The 21820-nt window shown below is 40.9% G+C and overlaps 1 protein-coding gene across 7 annotated transcripts in view; it reads left to right on the top strand.

Moving 5' to 3' along the window:
* Window positions 1-21820, top strand: part of PLD1 (phospholipase D1) — a 198148-nt gene that overhangs the window by 139555 nt on the left and 36773 nt on the right. For all 7 annotated transcript variants that reach the window (XR_004285288.1, XM_032341350.1, XM_032341336.1 and 4 more), the window contains 3 exons: window positions 573-686; window positions 10460-10570; window positions 12946-13034. Coding sequence is in view for 6 of the 7 variants with exons in the window: in XM_032341350.1 (XP_032197241.1) it covers window positions 573-686; window positions 10460-10570; window positions 12946-13034 (314 nt within the window). In the remaining variant the exon portion in view is untranslated. The remainder of the gene's footprint in view (window positions 1-572; window positions 687-10459; window positions 10571-12945; window positions 13035-21820) is intronic.

The raw sequence follows: 21820 nt of genomic DNA on the forward strand, positions 1-21820 counted from the left end.
ATAGTAAGAAATCAGTTACAAAACAAATACCATTTTTGCCATTATATAACTCTATAACTCTAGATTACATATAAGCTTTCTTTAAAAATATGAAAAGAATCAATGAAACAAGATGGGATTGGGAGGGAGACAAACCATAAGTGACTCTTAATCTCACAAAACAAACTGAGGGTTGCTGGCGGGAGGGGGGTTGGGAGAAGGGGGGTGGGGTTATGGACATTGGGGAGGGTATGTGCTTTGGTGAGTGCTGTGAAGTGTGTAAACCTGGCGATTCACAGACCTGTACCCCTGGGGATAAAAATATATGTTTATAAAAAATTAAAAATTAAAAAAAAAATGGAAAGATACATGCCCACTACAAAAGGTTAAAAAAAAAGGGCCGGAGGGGAGGAGTTCTCTGCCTCTGGAAAACAGAAAGAGCACAAAAATAATCTATTGAAACACTCCACTGTGAGCAGTTTTTCTTTTTCTTATTCAAATGACTCTGAATTTCTTTTATAATCACAAAGTAGCAAGGAATGGAGCTGTTTTCTCACATGGATCTTTTCTTTTTCTACCTTTCTTTATTTTAGATTATGAAGTCAAAATATCGATCCCTTTCTTATCCTTTCCTGCTTCCCAAATCTCAAACAACAGCCCATGAGTTGAAATACCAAGTGCCTGGGTCCGTCCATGCCAATGTACAGGTAAGGCTGGCTTTTTTTTTTTTTTTCACTGAATGCTAATGGGTAAAATTACTGTTCTTGGATTAAGTGCCTAGTACACTGGTTTCAGATTTTTCAATGCGGATGACGCCAAAGCAAATCTGAAGAGACCTTTTAAATTTAATTTTACATTTCCTATTTAAAGTGTATTCCATTTATCCTCTTTTTAGAACTCTTTTATAAATATAACAGATGTACTGTTTTACTTCCTTAACACGTGTTACCTCTATCACTCGTCTCTAATTCTACGCTGTAGTGTATTCACCATTATCTTTACGTGTACACCTTTTATTTCACCTATATTGTCAATTTCTTCAGCCACACACTCATCTCTTTTATGCCTCTGTTCCTCCCACTGTAGCTGTCCTAGCGTCTTACACTTATCCTAGAGTCCGTGATGGATAATCTTCTTAACCGAGTCACTTTATAACTGAAATATAAAACAGTCATTGTTAAGAAGCCTTTCCCTTATGAGAGGGTCTCACAGAAAGCATGTATATTCTTAATCTGTATAATCTTTCATGCATAAATTGTAAAAACATCAAACGCTCAAGAAATTTATATTCCTATCTTTTTGCCTTTTTAAAAAAAATTTGGTTTTGTTTTTTTACTACGTTTGATATTATCACTGATAAGTTGCAGAATGAGTCCACAGAGGGTTAATCAGTTTGGAGTAGCCCGTCTACACTTAAAAAATACTTTTTAAAGTTTCTTTGTCCTCCATTCATAACATTCGCTCCAAAGGGTCTGGTTTTAGTTTCCTCAAAAATGTATTAAGTTTACATGTAAGTTAAGAATCCTTATGTCCCAAGGATTCCAGTGAATGCGTTCATAATTGGAAAATGTGTAAATAAATAAATATTCTTAGGAAAGGCCAGTCAAGGAAAAGGCTTGTCCTTTAATTCCTTCTGAAGTCACCCTCGCAACATGATAACACATAGTGAAGCAGGGACGGATTCCGGGGAAGAACCAGGAATGTGGCTGAAACTTCATATCTAAGAAGCTAGTTCAATCTAATTTTAGTTTCTAATTAACCAAATGCCTTTTAGAGGCTCTTTTAATAGAATATGGAATTTGCTTAATAGATCCCACAATTTTACCACGTCCAGTCAAAGCATCTCAAATTACATGTGGGAAAATTGAGACCCGCTGGGGCTATGAGACTTGTCCAGGGTCACTGGCTGGTTGTAGGTAGGGGTGGAGTTGAAATCCTGCGCTCGTCGGCTGTTACCACCACTCTCACGTATCTTGAGATCATCAGGGGCAGAACTTGGATGGGCCACCTTTGACATTGCCTTTTGTTCAAGGTCATCACTATCAGCATCAAAAGTATTAGGTAAGAGCAACTGAGTGGCTCAGTTGGTTAAGCATCTGACTCTTGATTTTTGCCTCAGGTCATGATCTCAGGTTGTGGTATCAGCCCCGCATTGGGTGTGGGGCCTGCTTAAAAATCTCCCTCTCTCTCTGCCCCTCCCCAACCCCCCCTTTAAAAAAAAAAAAGGATTATTTAAGTAAAGATTTGGCAGTCTGCTACTAATACAGATTTATATAATCTGGACATGGATTGTAGTGACTATGATTACGTAAATGAAATCCCTAAATCGGTTACTTTGTACTATATAAAAGTAGAGGTATTTGTAGCTAAGAAATCAAAAGACATTTCAGGCCACAGATCAGCTGAGAGAACAATCAAAGAGATGGACCGCTTGAGAGAAATACCTATAGCAAATACTGAGTGAGCCCAGGCTACAGGAGACAATTAATTCAAACTTAGAGGCACAGATATATATATGTTCATATGTAAGTTAATGAATATTTTATGAACCCATTTAATGTTATTCTACTTGGAGGGAAGAACTACTCTTGCTGTAAGATAACACAGGAGCCTTCATGTTAAGAAAACAAGAGAATTTAATTTAGGATTTGAGATGGCATTAAAATTGACTCAGTGATCAACTGATTGAAGTTAGCAGATGTGAATGAAGCATCTGTTGAAAAGGAATTTCTGGGAATTCTATTTTTGTGATCAGCAAACGAAATTGTATGTTGGCGTTTCATAAACATTCATCTTCTCTTACCTGCTGTTGGACCCTGTTTTATACCCTCTCACCCAGTCCCCTGACACGGTACATAGATCTCTGGGCGTACACTCTATCGAATGACTCCCGAGTCCCCTTCTTTGCATCACTGACCCGTGGGGCTGGATCTGGGGTTTCCCGGATATGATTCTATGTCCGTCCTCCATGTGCTGGGGTGGCCTGGACTCCAGAAGCTCTAGGGCCAGTTGATTTGAAAGGAGGTCTACCAAGACTTACTCATTAAATCATTTATTTAGTCAACGTATGTTTATTAAGTGCTATCTGTTTGTACAGTGAAGTCATCCATGCATACTTGTGGTTGAGGAAGAAGACAAAAATTCCCTGCCTCAGGACGCCTGGGTGGCTCAGTCGGTTAGCGGCTGCCTTCGGCCTTCCTCTATGATCCCAGAGCGTTTGGATGGAGCCCGGCGTTGGGCTCCCTGCTTAGGAGGGAGCCTGCTTCTCCCTGTCCTCCCCACTCCTGCTCTCTGTTGCTATTTCTGTCTCTCAGATTAAATAAATCTTTAAGAAAAAAAAAGTTCTGTGCCTCTGGAAGCCTTGGTTAGCTGGGAGAGGAAAAGCTGTGACGTTGAACTATTCAGTTCACAATGCTAGGTGTGGTCCAGGACTAACCGCTAGCCTGAGAGTGGGGGCCCAGCACGCTGGGAGGGTCTGGCAGTGAGGACGGGAGAACTGGGCATCTCCTGTAAGTAATGAGCCTGCCCGCTCTGGGGATGGTAGATCAACTCCCACAGACCATTTGCTCTTGACGTGCTGGCAGGTAAAGCTGAGAGAGAGGCTTAAGGCCCAACTGGGGATGCCCCCGAGTGCCAGCCTGGGTAATCTGGACCTGATCCTCGAAGGCATTCATGAACTTTGGACTTTTTTTTTTTTCCCTATCCAGGAAGAATTAGGATATAGGAATGCTTTATGAAAATTAACCCAGATCAGAGTTTACAAACCTGGTTTTACCTGTGAAATGCTAACAGCTATGCCACCAAAAATATTTCTGTGGACAGAGAAGTTTTGGCAGATTTTCTAAAACACAGGATTCCTTAGTGCCTTTGTTACGCTGGTGGGTATCATGGAGTTGCTAAGAATGAATGTGCTATGAGGATCTTCCCAGCTGAACGGCTGGAGGAGCTCTCATTTGTCATGTGTCTGTTTCCATCTCTCTGAACAGACACACTTGGGGACCTAAAGTTTATACATACCAAGAACTTAGACTAGAAAGAGAGTAAAAGCAAGAACACCCGTAAGGAGGCTGCGGCTGTAATTCTAGCACAAAGTTTGCATTTGTAAATTAGTATTCTTTTTCTTGAAGAGGACTCCCCCACAATTTAAGCAGTGTCACTGGTAGCCAGAAGATGTTTTTCAGAACTGCCAAAATAACTCCAGTTGTGAAAGCAGCGGGCACAGCCAGGCAGTGCCAACTTTTTGAAGTCCGGAAAGTCTGAGAGGACCAGAAACTGAAAAAGAAAAGAAACCAGCCTGCTTCATTTCTCCTTTTCCGTAAAGTTCTGACCAGTGTTGTTTCACCGTGTGTTATTTACTGGCTTTCCACTTTATTCGTCTTGTTCTAGACATTATTATTTTCAGGTCATGAGTGAATAGAGCTTAGAGGCCCAAAGCTATAATCTAACTGAATCCTTGGTTTTTCAGAGAATCTGGAAGGGAGCCGGGAGATGGGACCCAGTGCATTGTAGGTAACTTGATCTTTAGAAAGTTTAGTGTCTTTTAATACTTTTAGGCCCTTTACTCTCTCAGCTATCATGTGGCAATAGCCAGATAACTCTTATATATTCTCGGTTGAGAAATTTGACGCTACTTAACAAAGTTCTTTCTTAGGTTTATTCTTTTTTTTTTTTCTAGGTTTACTCTTTTAAAAAAATTTTAGCATAATTTTTTTACAGTTTATGGCTTGTAACATAATTTAGAGCCCACAAGCTTTAATTAACTGGTAGCCAGAAGATGTTTTTCCAGAACTTCTGTTTCAGAACAGAAGCAAGGGGATGTAGCAAGGGGAAGAAGTAGATTCTAGAGTCAAGAGTGTTCAAATCCCAGCTTTGCTACATACTAGCTGTGCAGCCTTGAAAAATTACATCTCCATATGCATTTCTTTCATCAATAAAACAGATCATAACAGGATCTGCCTCATAGTGTTGGTGGGGAGAGCTAAATTAATCCGTGCCAACAGCACTTGGATTATGTCAGTATTAGCTTCAGTCCTCAAGCTTTCCCGAGTGTTTTCAAGGGTTTGGAACAAAGCAGTGGACATTTTTGTTGATGGGTCACAAGGGTAGTTCTGGATCCAAAAATCTTTATGCCATATATTTATTGAAATGGAGAGAAAGAACATTTGACATAATAAAGTAGATAGTCTGTAAGATTCATGATTTAATTCTTTTAACACAAAAACATTGGGTCCAGTCGTCCTTGGTAATCCCACACCAGCTGTGATGCACAGCAGTCGCAGAAGGCTTGTCACCAGCAGCCAGGGTGACTGGTGAGGGAGAACAGAGCCAGGGCAGGGAGAACAGAGGCTGCCCCCACCAACACGAATTTCTGCTCCTAAAAAAAAAAGGTCATCTGAACCTGAAAGCTGACTTCAGCAACTTCCGCAGACACTTAAAATATTCTTGGGTGTTTCGCCTCGGAGCTGGGCATTCTAAGAAGCCTGCCAAGAACATTTAGAGGAGATAAAGCAGGGTAAAGGCTTGGGGCACAGGGGTAGAGGAAAGATGGCTCTGAAACCACTCATGCACAGACAGTAAGTAAAAGAACTTGCTTTCTCCCAAAAAAGAACAATCCGGATGTCCAAGGGCTATCATGGTTATCAAGACAGAGGACACTCAGCAGGTCTATCAAGGTAAAAGACAATGCCTGATGCCAAATAGCATCAGTACAGACTCAGTATCGGGAACAATCCTCTTGATTAAATCGGACAGCTTATTGTAGAAAAGTCAACTCTTAGACCATCATTGTTGAGAAGTCCTGCCAAATGGAGGGAAATGATTCTGCTGGACTTATGTCTTTGATCTCTCTGTTAAAAAAAAAATTTTTTTTTTTTTTGAACAGAAAAGAAACTATACAGGTCAGTGTGAATGACATCCGAATTATATTAGTGGAAAAACTTGTTCCTACACTCAGGGAAAACGGCCACATGACTCTCTGCAGGATGTCAACGTAGGAATCACTGTAGATTTCAAAGGACTGTCGTGTTCTGTGTTGTAAAGAAGTCAGGGAGGGGTAAAAGAAAGCCACTTCACTAACCTCTAAGGCAGCTTCCTACCATGGGGGTTGTTTCCCATTTAGGGACTAGGTCTCCATGCGGGAGCACTTCTGTTCTTGTTGCCGTGGTTCTTGGAGGGAGAAGACCCAGGAACGGGGAGTGTTCACCCCCTGCCCAGCACTGCACTGAGCGTTTTGTGGATTGTCTCATTCAGTGTTCACCAGTCCCGGAATTAGACTCCTATGTGGCCTCTTATTTTCACAGAGGAGGAAAGCAAGACTTTGGGATGTTAAAATAGGCTAGGGAGGCATGGTAAGGTTGAGGCTGGGTGCCGAGTGGTCTGGCCCCACAAGGCAGAGGCTGTTTCCGCTGAGGTCTGGCTGGTGGTAATGGCCAACGGGTCCCGCAAGGCAAAGCCGGATGTCGACCTTGCCATATAGGATCCTCTTTTCTTACCCCAAGTGCCCCCCACCCCGAGCAACTCTCTTCTTGTTTCTTTCTGGCTTCCCAGAGCCCACATCTACACCTTTCTTCCTAGGACTTCTCTCCACTTAAGTTTTTCTCTTCAAAAGTTTGTTTTCTTCCTCTTCTTCAGCCTCAAGCTCCACTCTTCCCTATTGTTCGGGCGAAAGGATCATCCCATGTTGCGTGGTGAATGGATGACCCTCAGTGGACAAAAGTGGTTATTAGAAGGAACGGCTTGATAGTATGAGGTGAATTCTTGAACAAAGTTCATTCTTTGGTGTTCCTGGCCTGCTTTTCTCCTCAGTACAGACTGGAAGAATAAGGCTCAACAGTCTGAGTGCTTCCCTTGTCTCCTGACCCGTGCCACTGGTGGGCTGTCTCCATGGAAGCCAGCTTCTGCTTGAGAGACATATAAATGGCTCTTGTCCTAACAGTCTCTGGTCCATGACTGACTTGGGAGTTTGGGGAAATAGAAAGAAATTAAGATATATGCTGAATTTTATAGGAAAGGAAAGCATTACAGTAAGAGAAAAGCAACTTGGGACAAATTCTAAGAAAGTTTTGAGAGTTTTCCTTCAAGAAGAGATTTCTGAATTTCAATCCATATATTCAACTTGGGCCCACTGTATATAAGGGGATCAGGCCTTGTGGTAAAAGAAAAGGTTACCTTTCTCTCTGCCTCTTTGTCTATGTATCCATCTATTTTTATGAAACAATTCAGCTATTCTGTACATGACTCAGTGCTTACCATGGTAAGTGTGACCACTGTCTGTCACTATACAACATTATCACAGTATCATTCACTCTATCTACTATGCCATCTCTGTGACTTATTTATTTTATAACTGGAAGTTTGACCTCTTAATCCCCTTCACCTATTTTGCTTGAGAAGCCTATCTTTTAGGTTAAAAAATAGGACAGGGTACAAAAGAAAATGACTGGTTCTAGTTAGAGTTTAGAGACTAAAACATAAAATTAGAAACATGGTCTTTTTATATGCTTTAAAATTGTGTATTCAGACTTGAGGTTTGAAAAGTGAGGGTTAGATTTGATTCTCCGTATAAGGCCCATTTCTGCACATGTAAGCAAGGGTTTGAGGCTTGTCTGAGTTCCACGGGTTTAAAACAAAATGCAGGACAAGTTGGTTGGACCAGTTAAGAAAAAGGAGAGAGTAAATCTTAAATTTAAAATAGAAGGGAGTCAGTCATAATGGGTTTGACCTTTTTGGCTGTTTACAAACTTTCGAGATCGTGAAGCACATAAAGCAGTTGAGTTCATCTGTATATCCCCTCAGAGTCTCTGGTTCAGGGTAGAGGCAGACCAAAGGGAAATCTGTATTTTTAGCTTTTCTTATGGAGATAGATTTTTAACGAATTAGAATAATAGTAAATGCAGAGTAATACCAAGTTATTTTTTTTCTCTGTTACTTAATAGATATGTTCAGATTGAATACAAAATGATGACTTTAGAGTTTGACTCAGACAATGGGATTGATAATGCTGACCCCCACCCCAGGAGGGGGGCAACCTCCCACATGCTCTGGTTTAATGGGTATCAGGTTTCCCCCACCCCATACTGCTTATGCTCTCCCTCAGGTTCTTCTTTTGGCTTATAAATGGACTTATTTCTTAAAAGGGAAGCATTTACCAGTATCTTTCATAGGAAAGATGGCGAATGCGTGACTTGCCTGCTTTCCCTTCATGGAGCTGTCCGCCATCAAACTTAGCTTTCCTCCCCAGTGTGTCTTGTTCCAAGGAGTCTCTTTTTTGCATAGCTGTTCTGGAAACTACTTCAGAATGATTAGACTTGAAATCTATTTGGCACTCCTCATTTATATCTTATGTTAATGAGCTTATTAAATCTTTGAATCTGGGCAAATTTGGAGAGTGAGAAAGGAAAGCATGTTTCTTTTTGAGGGGAGCACTGAGAAATGACCACTAAAGGTGTTATATAAACTTCACTTCTAATCCTATACATCCAATATCTACCACATGCCCCATACCATAGTTCTGTGGGTGTTAGGTGATTTATTTCTTCACCCAGCAGCTGTGGCGCATGCACATGTCTGAGTGTTTGTGTGTCTATGTGAGAGAGAGAGGGATCTCAGTTGTACAGTGGTGGAAATCAAGCCTCCCTGATACTAAAATGACTTGTTGAAAGTGAAAGAGCTGGTAAGGGCAGAGCTGAACCAGAGTTCCTATCTGGGCAGCATAGGTTTCCATTTTATACGTTGTTTCCAGAGTTCCGTAGAACCTGATAGTTTGTGTAGCAGAGGATAAGAACCTTCTTGAGGTAGCCTACATTTTCAGGGCTATGCCCCTTGGCAACCAAATTCAACTTAAATTTGAGAGGACTAGCAGCTGAAACTTTCATTTGCTCAGAACAACAAACATCATTTCTACTGATGGACAATAATGCAGTTCCTTAGAGATTACATGAAATCAGGGTATTTTCCCAGTGTGGATCATATTTATTTGTTTTCCTTGTGAGTTTTCTTTTGAGATATTTGACTATTGCTGCTCATTATTAAAACTTTCCAATAGCACATATTCATCTGATAAAATTAAATAACTGTTTTGAAGGAAGTTATTTTGTAATGAATACCTCATACTACAGAGTAAGATTTTGAGGATTAACTCAATGATGTTAGTAAGTACTAATTTGAATTTCTGGAGTGTTAGAGATGGAACTTTTAAAGTTATTGATTAGATCAAGAATGTTATGGGCTCTTTCATATATATATATATATGAACACAGACGTAAAACCAGTTACATACTAGATCACTTTACAGATTCCTAATAATGTGGAGCCATTCTTTTGTTTTTAATTTCAGTTGCCCTCATGAGAGACACTTTCATATTCATTTCAAATCAGGAATTGCAAATCTATTTTTACAGTGATTCTTCTGCAATGTCATGCTATTACTTAAGGAAAATCAATTAATAAATATTTACTGAGCACCTACTCTCTGCTGTCTACTGCAGTCATAGAATACTGGAAAAAGGGACGAACAGTGGTTCTTAGTTTGAAAGGCTTGTATGTCCTCTGGTCCATCGTCCTAGGCACAGCCACACTCTTTGCAGCAGCTCTGACCCAGTGTGCCGCGGCTCAAATGCATCCTCTAATGTTTTCATTAATAATAGCAAACACTTACATACCACTTGCCAGGTGGTAGGCCTCCTGCATGCTTCCTGGTAATTCATCTAATCTCCCTATAATCCTATAAAGTAGATATTCAATTTAATAGAACAGATATCTGAGGCACCCTATAAAATATTCAATTTAATAGATCAGAAATCTGAGGCACCAGGAGGTTGAGAAACTTGACCAAGATCAAAGTTACTGAGGGGCTGGATTAAGCTTTGAACTAGGCAGTCTTGCTAAGTATGAGTGTACTTAACATATACTCGGGTATCTGAGCTGGAGGGTCTACATGAAATCCAGGTGGGAGCAGGTGAGGGTCTGAATGGGGGAGGCAGACGAGAAAACTGAGCAGTGAGGAGATACCCAAGAATCAGCTGATTAAAGGCAAAGTCAAGGTTATATATCTAAATGATCCTATTTGTGTTTTAAAATGTATTAATCTGAACAGTATTATTTGGGATAAAAGGAATCAGCACATAGTCAGAGCTAGGGTGACCCTATCGTATAATTCAAAATGGGACAAATTGGAGAGTAAAAGTGGTCCTATTACTAAAGTCCCCAGAACAATGGGCATTCTGGTGTAATTGTGGAACCATCATGGAAGTAGAACACCAGTGGTTGCCCTAGCCACTAGCATAGCCACTGGAAGAGGTACTTCCGAAATACTCTGTAGAAACTACACTTTATGGTTCCCAGTTTTGAATGAAAGCAGTCGTGGGTGAAGGAGGATCTATTCATTCAGTAGTGTAGACGAAAAAGGATTGATTTCATTTGATGGGTACGTGGCATCCTCTCAGCCGTTCGCTCACTTCCATTTCTGATTGCTGCCCTGCAGTTGCTGCGCTCTGCTGCTGACTGGTCGGCCGGAATAAAGTACCACGAAGAGTCCATCCACGCTGCCTACGTCCACGTGATAGAGAACAGCAAGCACTATATCTATATAGAGGTAAGTCCCGCTCATGTGAACTAGTGGGACAGCCTGCCTTCCCATAAACAGCTTACAGAGACTGCAGGGTCCCCAGACTCGGATCTGCTACATTAATTGGCGTATGTTGAGATGGCAGTTCGAGTCACCTGAATTTTTACGTCCCCAGCATACCTAACATGTACTTTGCATTTTTTATCAACTCGGGACTCTAGCAGTAGTCCCCCAAGTTCTTGTTATTAAAGTGTGTCAACTCACTATAATATTATTGCCGGAAATACAAGACAGACGAGTTCGTTTTTGTCTTGAGTTGGAGGGTCAAAGTGGGAGGCGTGTACTGTGTCAGGAGAGCACACAAGGGTAAGTTGCTTAAATTGGATGCCACCAGTTTGGCAGTATTGGAATAGGGAGCATGCAGGGAAAGCAGCCTGGAAAAAGATGACGGGAGAATACTGAGGGCAAGTTCCACCTTCTTCAATCCTGTATGAACCATTGTTCATTTTAAAGCATAATCAGATCCCAGAGTTTGTGTTCAGAGAAGAGGAGAAAACCTAGGGACATTGAGTTTAGTTTGGGAACCTTAACTGCACTTCAAAGTAGATACAAACCTAGCTCAGAGCACGTGGAAAATCCTGAAAAAAAAATCAGAAAAATAAATCACAGTCACGATAATGTAAAAATAAATCAGAGCACAACTCCCTTTTTTATTTTCATCTTGTCTTTCCCATTGACTTTTTTTAAATGTACGGAGGGAATTGGGTTTCCTAGAGAAACCATCCTAGCCCTAAGTTCCTTCCTTTCTCCCCCTCCACACGGTGACTAGTCATGAAGGGCAAGTAGGAAAGAATTAGAGCTTTGTTTCTTTCACAGGCCTGGAGAAAGAGAAGCTGATTTTAAAAAATGAGCAGGCAAATGCAATATGGTATCCTGGGTGGAACAACACAACAGGAAAAGAACTCTATCAAAGCCTCGAGCATTGCAGTACTAATACAATTAGTATTATAATTTCATCAGTTATACCATCACAATAGACGATGTCAACCGCTGCCCCATCCATTACCCAGAGTCCTTTTGCTTCATCTCTTTTTAGTAGCATTAAGTCAGCCTTCCTTATTAGTGCTACCACAGTCCTAAGTGAGCTCTGGAATGCCATGTGGATACACGTGGCTGTGGGCACGGACCTAGCTCTTCCGCCTCTAGCTGAGCCACGTAGTTGGCACCTACCTAACCTGCTCACCCCAAAAGAGGAGAACGGGCCATGCCACATGGCCTGTGAGTGTTCGCAGCTGCTGAGGAATGTGAAGCTTCTCTGTAATACGAATACAGAAAACAAACATGGTTTGGTTGCCACTGAAATGTTTATTGTTGGATGCCTGAAGGGAAGACATGTTCTCAGATGAGTTCCCAAGCAGTATCTCCTATAAGGTTGTCTAATGGAGGCAGTTTAAAGATTTATGTGCTTAAGTATAAAAACATGTAAACTCGTAAAAATGATGATGTGGCAAAAGGATGATAATCACAGTTTGAGTCATTGCTTCTATGTCTCTTTAGGATGATTAGGGAAGATTATGATGATTATACTTATAAATTACAGGTGTATTATAACAATGTATGGAAGTATGTAATAGTGATCATATTTGTACCTAATTACTAGCATTCTTTTATGCAGCAGCTAAATCTTTTATACCATTATGATAATAACGTTGCACCCCGGTTCTTTAGTAAGAGTTTTAAATAGCGTTTCAGAAGTCAATGAAGAGTGAAGGTTACCTAAAGAAAAAAAAGAAAAACATTTTTTCCAGTTTCTTGGCTTATTTATATGTATGAAACATACTTGTGAAGTTGATTTGAAGCTACTTAAATAGAAATTCAGAAATAATTAGTGACCTGAACGAATGAGACAAGGCAAAAGCACATTCTAGGAGATGACGGAGAATGGGTGGGGAATATTAGACCAGGATTCTGCCATCTACTCCATTAGAAAGGTAAATTTAGCATGACACAGAAGGTTCACCAGTATAGGACTTGAAATCATGAGCATTTACACAACACGTGAATTTATAAACCTAGGGTCTCTGCTGATAAATTTGGAATGTTCTACCTTCCTAAAGATGTCAGCTACAAAGAACTCACATGATGAAATAATAGCATAGCTTCCCACTGGACTGAGATATGACATGTGACATTACCTTGAAATGTGTGAGGCACAGAGTGAGATGAAGCTTCTTTTATTCTGTCATTTGCTTTCATAAATGATTTTAGTAATAAGAACACGTAGGCTTTGTGAAACGGTTTTTTTGTAAATATCAGTGTAGTGTTATAGAGCACATTTTCCATATATATACTATATGCCACTAAGATAAGAAAGACTTACATGGTCACTCTCTTTCTCATAGAACCAGTTTTTCATAAGTTGTGCTGATGACAAAGTTGTGTTCAACAAGATTGGTGATGCCATTGCACAGAGGATACTGAAAGCTCACAGGTAACGGTTTGGCATTTGGGTAGGAGTGGTTACTGCAAATGTTCTTGCATTTACTGCTAAAATGACTTTGGAAAGCCCGTGTTATAATACTGTCTTTTCCTAGCAGGCATAAATTGAGTTCAGCTAGCAGTAGATTATCGGTTCCTTCAATCTGATTTCAGTTGCTGAGAGTTTTGAGTCCATTTTTTAAGCAATCGGAATTTTTCCAGGGCATAGTCATTTTTTCCTGGCCAGTCTCTTTCCCACGCCATTGGAGTTGTGATTTGATTTATTTAGTGGCAGACAGTGAACTGTGTTCACTTAAAAATCAAAGCAAAACAGTCATCGTATTTTTCCATGGGTTATATTTAAATGCTTGTTATCCTCTGTCTTGTTTCTTCAGCGCATGGGATTATTTTTTAATAACAACATTATTAAAATATAATTCACATACCATACAATCCAGCCACTTAAAGTATACAATTCAGTGACTTCTAGCATATTCACAGAGTTGTGCAACTGAATCCTAGTCAGTTTTAGAACATTTTCATCACCCTAGAAAGAAACCCTGTGTCTATTAACAGTCGCTATCTACTTCTCATTATTTTATCCTCTTGCAACCACAAATCTACTTTCTTTCCCTATAGATTTGCCTAGTCTGGGCATTTAATATAAGTGGAAGCATACAATATGTCGTTTTTTGTGACTGACTTCTTTCACTTAATGTTTCTAAGACTCGCCTATGTTATAGGATGTTAACAGTATTTCATTTATATTTATTACCAGGTAATATTCCATTTCCTGGGTATACTATATTCTCCTAACCCATTCATCAGTTGGTAGATGTTTGGGATTTTTCCAGTGTTTGGCTATTATGATTGATGCTGCTATAAATACTCTGTGTTAGTTTTTATGCAGACTTAGTTTTATTACTCTGGAGGTAGAATTGCAGAGTTATATGGTAATTCTATGTTTAACATTTTGAAAAGCTGCCAGAAGGTTTTCAAAAACAGCTACGCTATTTTATATTCCTTTAATGTATGAGGGCTCCAATTTCTCTGTATCATTGTGAATACTTACTATTATCTCTTTTGAATTATAGCCATCCTAATGGGTTTGAAATGATATCTCATTGTGGTTTGGACTTGAATTTCCATCATGACTAATGATGTTGAGCATTTTTGTTTGTTTATTTATTGGCCATTTCATGTATTATATCTCTGGAGAAATACATATCCACATTTCTTGCCCGTTTTTAATTAGGCTTTTTATTGTTGAGTTGTAAGAGCTCTTTATATAGTTTGGATACAAGTATTATATCAGAGTTATGACTTACAAATATTTTCTCCTATTCAGGGTGTTTTCTTTAATACTTTCTTTCTTTAATACTTTCTTCATAGTATCTTTTGAAACACAAAAGTTTTTTTTAATTTTGGTAAAGTCCAGTTTATCTGTTTTCTCTTTTATTGCTTAAGCTTTGGTGCCATAGCCACAAAATCACTGCCTAATCCAAGATCATGAAGATTTACACTTTTTTCCTAAGAATTTTATAGTTTGAGTCCTTGCATTTAGGTCTTTGAGTCATCTTGAGTTATTTGTCATACATGGTGTGAGGTAGTGGCCTTTGTTGAAAAGGCTGTTCTTTCTCCACTGAATTGTCTTCCGTCCATACTACTTCTTTTCATGGCTACTTTTGGCTCTGTGTAAAGGCAACAAAATAAACAGCACCATTACCTTTTAAATTCCTTGAATACATGCAGTGGGCAATGTTAAGTACATACACATTTGGGGATTTAAATACCATTTTACTTCCAGCATCACGTGGCACTTTAGTATCTTTTTTTTTTTACACATAATAGTGGGGATTTTTAGAACTAACAACACTTTACAACAGTAACTACCAGTATTTTTTATGATCAGTAGTTTCGAGACTCTTACTGAACCTTCACAACTACTCTTGAGAGTAGTTGTGATAGTTACTGTTATTATTATCGTTGCTGTCCCCATTTGTGGAGACAAATGTTAGATTCGAGAGGTGATGTCACTTGACTAAGCCACTAACAACAATAGGCAAAAATGGCTTTGAGCCCGAGCCTTTGGACTTCCAACCCAGTGCCTCTCCCCATACCACATGACTTGAGTTCATTGACAGGTAGGATTTAAGACCCCTGCAGGGTTGCCACAGTTTGGAGCAAGTGGGTTGGGCCTTTGTTGTCCCCCCACAACCAGTCATCAGGTACAGGCTGACTTGAGGAAATAAGCATGACCTTGAGTTGAGGGCAAGGAGGGCAATTCCTAGAGAAGGACTTCACTGTGAGTAGTCAGTAGGCAACACACGCAGTAGTTGAGCCCATGGTCAGGGCACTTAGGTAGCACGTCACATTACCCACCACATCCTGCAAGGTATACGGTAGATCCTGCCCCTTTACTACACATCAAAATCACCACTGGACTTTTTTTTTTTTTAATATTTATTATTTTAAAGAGAGGGTGCGGGGAGAATCTTAAACTACACGCTCCATGCCCAGTGTAGAGCTTGACTCAGAGCTCAGTCTCATGACCCTGAGATCATGACCCGAATCAGAATCAAGAGTCAGACGCTCAATCAAATGAGCCACCCAGGCACCCCTCACCATTGGACTTTTACAAAAATCCAGAGAGCTGGACTTGATCCAGACTTACTGAGTCAGAATTTCCTGGAGCGGGGCCCAGGCACTTGTGTTTCATAATGGTCCACCGGTAACTCCAGGGCATGGCCGAGACTGCTCAGTACTCACCGAGAACAGCGTGCGTGGTCCTAAATATTAATAGCGATCTGTGCTTTCTCCAGGTGACCTCTATCTTTTGCCCTCTCACATACTTCTTTCAAGAAAGTAAGCATGGGATCTGTTTCCAAGATGACTTAAAAACAGTCCTGTTTACAGTTAAACATAACACATACACGCAAAGATTTCTTGCATCATGCCAGTCTAATTTACGAAATTAAATTATCTGTCAGCTCTTGCATTTCATTGATGCAGGAGTATCCACTTTATCTGTAAAGCACATTTGACAAAAAAGTATTTTTTTTTTCATGAAATTGAAATGAGTTGCAGAAATCCAATAAGCAGACAGATGAGCTCACTGGGCTGAGCGGCGAATGAGGAATGTGGTGACCATGATCAGCTAATAAGGAGAGTAGGATGAATCTCAGTTTCACTCATCCAAGTTATTAGTTCCCTGTAGTATATACATTAATAAGTACCTGTAATACTTGTTTTTAAAGGGTTTGGAAGTCTGAAAGAACATTTTTCCTTAGCATCCTAATTTGTCTTTAAAAATCTGGACTTCTTCTGAAATCATACTATTTCAGGGCCGGAAGGAACTTTAAGATATTTTCTGATTGAACATTTCCCAGTGATCCCGTGAGTTGCTTCTAAAAGGAAAAGGGATCTGTGGGGAGATAGCACGGGAGCCCCAGCATCTGCTGCAGACTGTGTCTCACACGTGGAAGTTCAGAGAGCACATTAAAGATGCAATTTCAAGACTACTCTGTAGAGAATGGGAAATGAGTCCACTGAATTTCCAATGAACTGTGTTGTTTAGCCCTGATCTCTCCATCATCTCCCTTTTTTTTGACAGTCACGTTTCAGAGGGTCTGTATTTCACACATAAAATTTTTCATTGATACACACACGTATCCTGGAAATATATTTTACATTTTCCCCCCTTCCCTTTAGCCCCACATTATTGTTCACCTCCTGTGTTCATCGTAACAGTAAACTATGTTTTCATTTGATAATTTCAAGTCTGTGAGCTTGTGCTCTTAGGAAAGGGAGAGGTGGGTAAAGAGCTCATCCTGCGGCCGGCCGGCAATGTTGCCCACCCCCCTTTCCCTGAGGGCCACTGAGTGCCGTGCCCAAGTTCACCCCCTTGCTTCCTTCCCTGACTCTTCTGTGCTCCACTCTTCTGAGACTCCGAGCTTCCCTGCCAATGTCACATGCCTAGCAACAAGTATAATTTTGGCTGTTGGAAAAAGAATAGAATCTACACAAAGCAGACGGAGGGAAATGACAGTCAGCATTCAGCCAGGCCTGACCAAGGAACACAGGCTGTCGTCCAGGTCCCTCCCACCCTGGAAAGATCAGAGTCTCTTAATTGCCAACTCCCTCGACTGGGCTGAGACTTTATTTTTATGCCAGTGCTGGAATCCAGGAAACACCAGTTCCCTGAAGTGAGTTCTCTGCCTTCCTCGCTTCCTCCTGGTTCCTTCTCAACAGCCATAACGCTTTGCAGAAACAGGTTTTTGCAAAGACTTCACACTCTGATCCATGACTTAGAGCCTTGGAACGTTGGTCATCCTATGGCGAACCAAGAGTCGCTGTGGCAATCTATGCAGAAAACAGAAGGTCTCCTCTAATAAGGAAAACTGCCCTGGAATTGAGACCAGCTCTCAAGCCACTGGAAGCCCGTCTTTGAAAACTCAGATCTGACTGGAGACCAGGGAGAAGAGATCATCTGGTTTATACCATGTTTGCATAAGCCAGGAGAAAGAGAAGCAACTGATCCAGGTAGAAATTTTAAAACATAGTGTGCCATGAATAAATGATTTCTGAGTATGAAACAGTTCTGCTTCTGTAAACCTGCCACACATAATTCTGCTGCTTTGGTAAACAGGAAGTGAGAGAGCCCATTTTGCATTCTTATCAACAGAGTTGACACATGCAATGAAAATAGGCCATTGGTTTAATGCCTTCACATTTTAATACTGAACTACATTGAAAAATGCACAGTTTTGAAAATTGCTCAAATTCTTCGGGCTCCCTCTGACCGTAGAACAGTGCCAGACGGTGCTTGCGGTTTGCCCAGGAGTGGGTGGCATGGGGTATTCGGAACTATTTGGGGACCAGGTGTCTGGCAACTCAGGTTCTTTTCAACTCTGTTACCTACAGGCATGTGACCTTTCAACCTATCAGTTGATCTTTCTGACACTGTTTTCTCAGGCTAAAAGAGAAAATCAGACCTGTTCTACCCAGCTCACATGAATGAATGTGAAAGCATTTTAAAACCATAACACATCAGTTCATGTGAGAAATGATTAGGTTATTTCCAGGAAATTCATCTTCTGGAAATCTGGTGGCTCACTGTCAATTTGAATAAATTAAAAAAAAATAAATAAAGCGTTCATCTGATTTCTCCATTTTAAAATTAAAGTTATTTCTCATAGATTTCTGGGAGACTTGCTACTAAAACGTTTCTACTTCCCCTGAAATGAGGGCCACTTTGTAGCTGAGTGGTACAGGGCACAAGCTGAATTTCCTGAAGACGTGGTTTCAGTCTCAGTTCCACTCATCAGTAGCTGTGTGACTCACGCTGGTTACCTAACCTCTCCGGGCTTCACGGCCTCATCTGTAGAATGGGAAAAATTAGGCATCCATTTCGTAAGGTAGGTGTGGGAATGGGATAAAGGAAAAAAGAAGCACAATACTCAAATCAACTGTTTCAGAATTAATATTTATGATAGAAACAAGTGTTTTAGTTAAAGAGATGTTTAATGTGCCTTGGTTTAAATTATTAATAGCGACTGCTGGATAAGTAAAACTTACTTCGGTTGCCTACCATGGGTGCTCGTTCATCCTGTGACAAGCAGAGACACCGTATGAAAACACTGTCCCGGGTGTCTTACCAGAAGTCCGTAGCTGCCGCCTCCTCCTCCTGGGAATCCATACTTGGACTTCTTATTATTGGTTCAGTAAACATCCCACCCCCAGTGTAAAATAAAATAGAAGATATTCTGTAGCATCAAATGAATTCAGCTTCACTTTAATTTGTTTTAATTTTAAGCATTCATTTTCCTTTATTATTCTCTGATGGTGTATAGGCTTTCTCATTGAAATCAGTGGTTATAAACTGAATAATCATGTTACCAACTAGTTTCTGAGTCTTTCCACATTCGAGCTGCTTAACATGTACTACCTTGTTTCATTCCCACACCTACCTTACGAAGTGGATGCCTAATTTTTCCCATTCTACAGATGAGGCCGTGAAGCCCAGAGAGGTTAGGTAACTGGCATGAGTCACACAGCTATTGATGAGTGGAACTGAGACTGAAACCGCGTCTTCAGGAAATTCAGCTTGTGCCCTGTACCACTCAGCTACAAAGTGGCCCTCATTTCAGGGGAAGTAGAAACGTTTTAATAGCAAGTCTCCCAGAAATCTATGAGAAATAACTTTAATTTTAAAATGAAGAAATCAGATGAACATTTTATTTTTTTAAAGTAATTGCTTGATAGGTAAGAAGTTCTTTGGCTTACAGAAAAATCTGCCTCCTGTTATTACCATATCCTATAATTTGTGTACCATGCTGAAAGGACATGCTGGGCGTGTTTCAGAAGCACTGTCTTAAAGAAATTTAAACTACGGTTATAATAGAAAGAACAAAAAGCATGTAGATTGAGCATGCCAATTGCTGGGTTCATTTTTTTTTTCTTGTGGGCCAACCTCCAAGCTCTGTAAAACACCCTGAGAAGGGGTGACCCTGGGGCAGAGATGACATGAGATTATGGGAGGAGGACCTTTGATTTAGATCACTTAATGGCTTTTGTTTGATTCCAAAAATTATAGAAATGGTGATCTCAGAAGATTGAGAGGTGAAAGAGTAGCACAGGGCAGAGGCCAGCAATCATTTTGTAGGATCTTACTTGGGGGCAACAGGGGAGCTTGCCTGACATAGCTTATCAAGCCGAGAATGAAGTTTTCAATGCGCTGGGCTAACCTTCAGCATCCTTACATTTAAGAGCTTGTGTCTCCAAAAGATAACCCACAGAAAAATGACACAAGTGTGCGTGCCCAATATGTATCATGCCGTCATCTATAACACTGCATGGACGAGAAGCAAAGTCACTGCTGAATAGGGCCAGCATTTCTGGAGGACTAGCCATGGTTTAGACAACCCCCTCCTTTGCAGCTGGGAAAACTGAAGTCTGAAAAAGGCTACTGCGCTTTTAAAGATTGGCCAAACATAAAATAAAATGGGTTATGTCCCAAACCACTGAGAAGCTACAGAACCAATTCTCAAGAACCAATACCACTACAGTATAGAGCTCTCCCCACAAGAACACTCTGCCCCAAGCACAGTTCTGCTTAGTTCTGGCAGTGTTCCATGCTGCAAAATCTACAATGATAGGATTTATACCCACCCTTGGAGCTTATAGCAATGCTCTATGAATCCCAAATTCTGAAAAAAAAAACAACAAAAAAACCCCCAAACAAAAACAAAAACAACAGCAACAACAACAACAACAAAACACAAAAAAACAAAGCATTTCCTCACCAGAGAAGCATGGGCAAGCTCCTCAGGGGCCTTCGTCCAGATCCTGAGACCCCACTCTAGCCCCCCCACTTCTCCTGACAGCCCTTCATGATGAAGAGGGAAGGGGCGGGAAGGAGGAGAGGTTTTTCCCGAGGGAAGAACAAGGAGGGTAGTGTAGAGGAAAGCCATGGCCATTCACATGGTGAATTAGTGCTGTTTTTAAAGATACAGGCAGCATTTCAGCAATAACAAAAAAGGAAAATATTAAAGGTCCCATACTCTCACCACCCTAAAAACTCACTTTTTACTTCCTTTTTTTGTTCATATTAATATACATATATTTTTCTGTTGAGTTGTCTCTTATTTCCTTTTACTATAGCTCGCCTGAGTTTTTATTTCAAAGCCCATTTCCATACAATAGAAGGAAATTTAGTCTAGTCACCTCCACACTTAAATGTGGCCAAATTCAGCCATTTCTTGCTGTTTGCTATTTCTGCTCTGTATGCTGTCACTCAGGCACAGCCCAGCCTCTCCTCTCTTCCCCTCCCCGACGCACCCCATCCTGGGTATGGATGGTGAGGGGCCCTGGATCTTTGCGAAGAGACTTCCAGCCTTCTGTGTTGATCTCTCTTGGGCCTGTTCTGGCGTAGGCTTACGGTGGCATGGGGGCCTCCCCCTTCTCCTGTCAGGCCTGCCCTTCCTCCACTTCTCCCTCCTCTGTTGTTGCCACATCATGTGGGCTGCTGGACTTTTCTGGGGGGCTCCTTTGGAAGCAAGGTTATGTCTCACACTCAGATCCTATCCTGTTGCAAGGTGAGGGGGTCTGTCCTGTTCTCCCTGGAATTCTGCTTGAGAGTGAAGACCAGAATCCTTGCACTGAGTCTCTCTCTTAGAGTCTTTACGCTCTTGACTCAGCTCAGAGGATCTCTACCCAGTTCCCCAGATCTAAGAAGTTGCTCTCTTGTGCCCAGGTTCCTCTGGGAGCATGCCACTTGGGAACAATGCCTGCTTCGTATCTCCAGGCAGAGGGTGAGAGGGAAGGGAATGCATTTAAGGAGGAAAGTGATTGCATATTTCGCAGAATCAGCCTGCCACATCTGTAACTGTTTTGTAATTGTAACTTCCCATCAGGGCCGTTTTAAAACAGTACCAGCAGCATTTTGCTAGGAAGTGGTGGTCATTTCCATGGCTGCAAAATGCTCACTCTTTGAGTGACTGTAACATAATTTAATTAACCATCCCCCTTTATTGGACATTGATTTCCAATTTTTAGATATTAGACACAGCACTGCTGTAAGTCTGTGAGGTCTGAAAGAAAACTTACTTTAACAAAAAGCCTGAGGAAGCAATTTTGTAAAATTGTTCTGAGCCGCAGTGGATGAAGCGATTGCCTGCAGATGAAGGCCTGGAGCCCACTCGCTCTTACCTTGTTTTTAAAATCATAAAGAATTCTGGGGCACCTGGGTGGCTCAGTGGTTTAAATCCTCTGCCTTTAGCTAAGATCATGATCCCAGGG

The sequence above is a fragment of the Mustela erminea genome, chromosome 1 (genome assembly GCF_009829155.1).
Source record: "Mustela erminea isolate mMusErm1 chromosome 1, mMusErm1.Pri, whole genome shotgun sequence".
Classification (NCBI taxonomy): domain Eukaryota; kingdom Metazoa; phylum Chordata; class Mammalia; order Carnivora; family Mustelidae; genus Mustela; species Mustela erminea.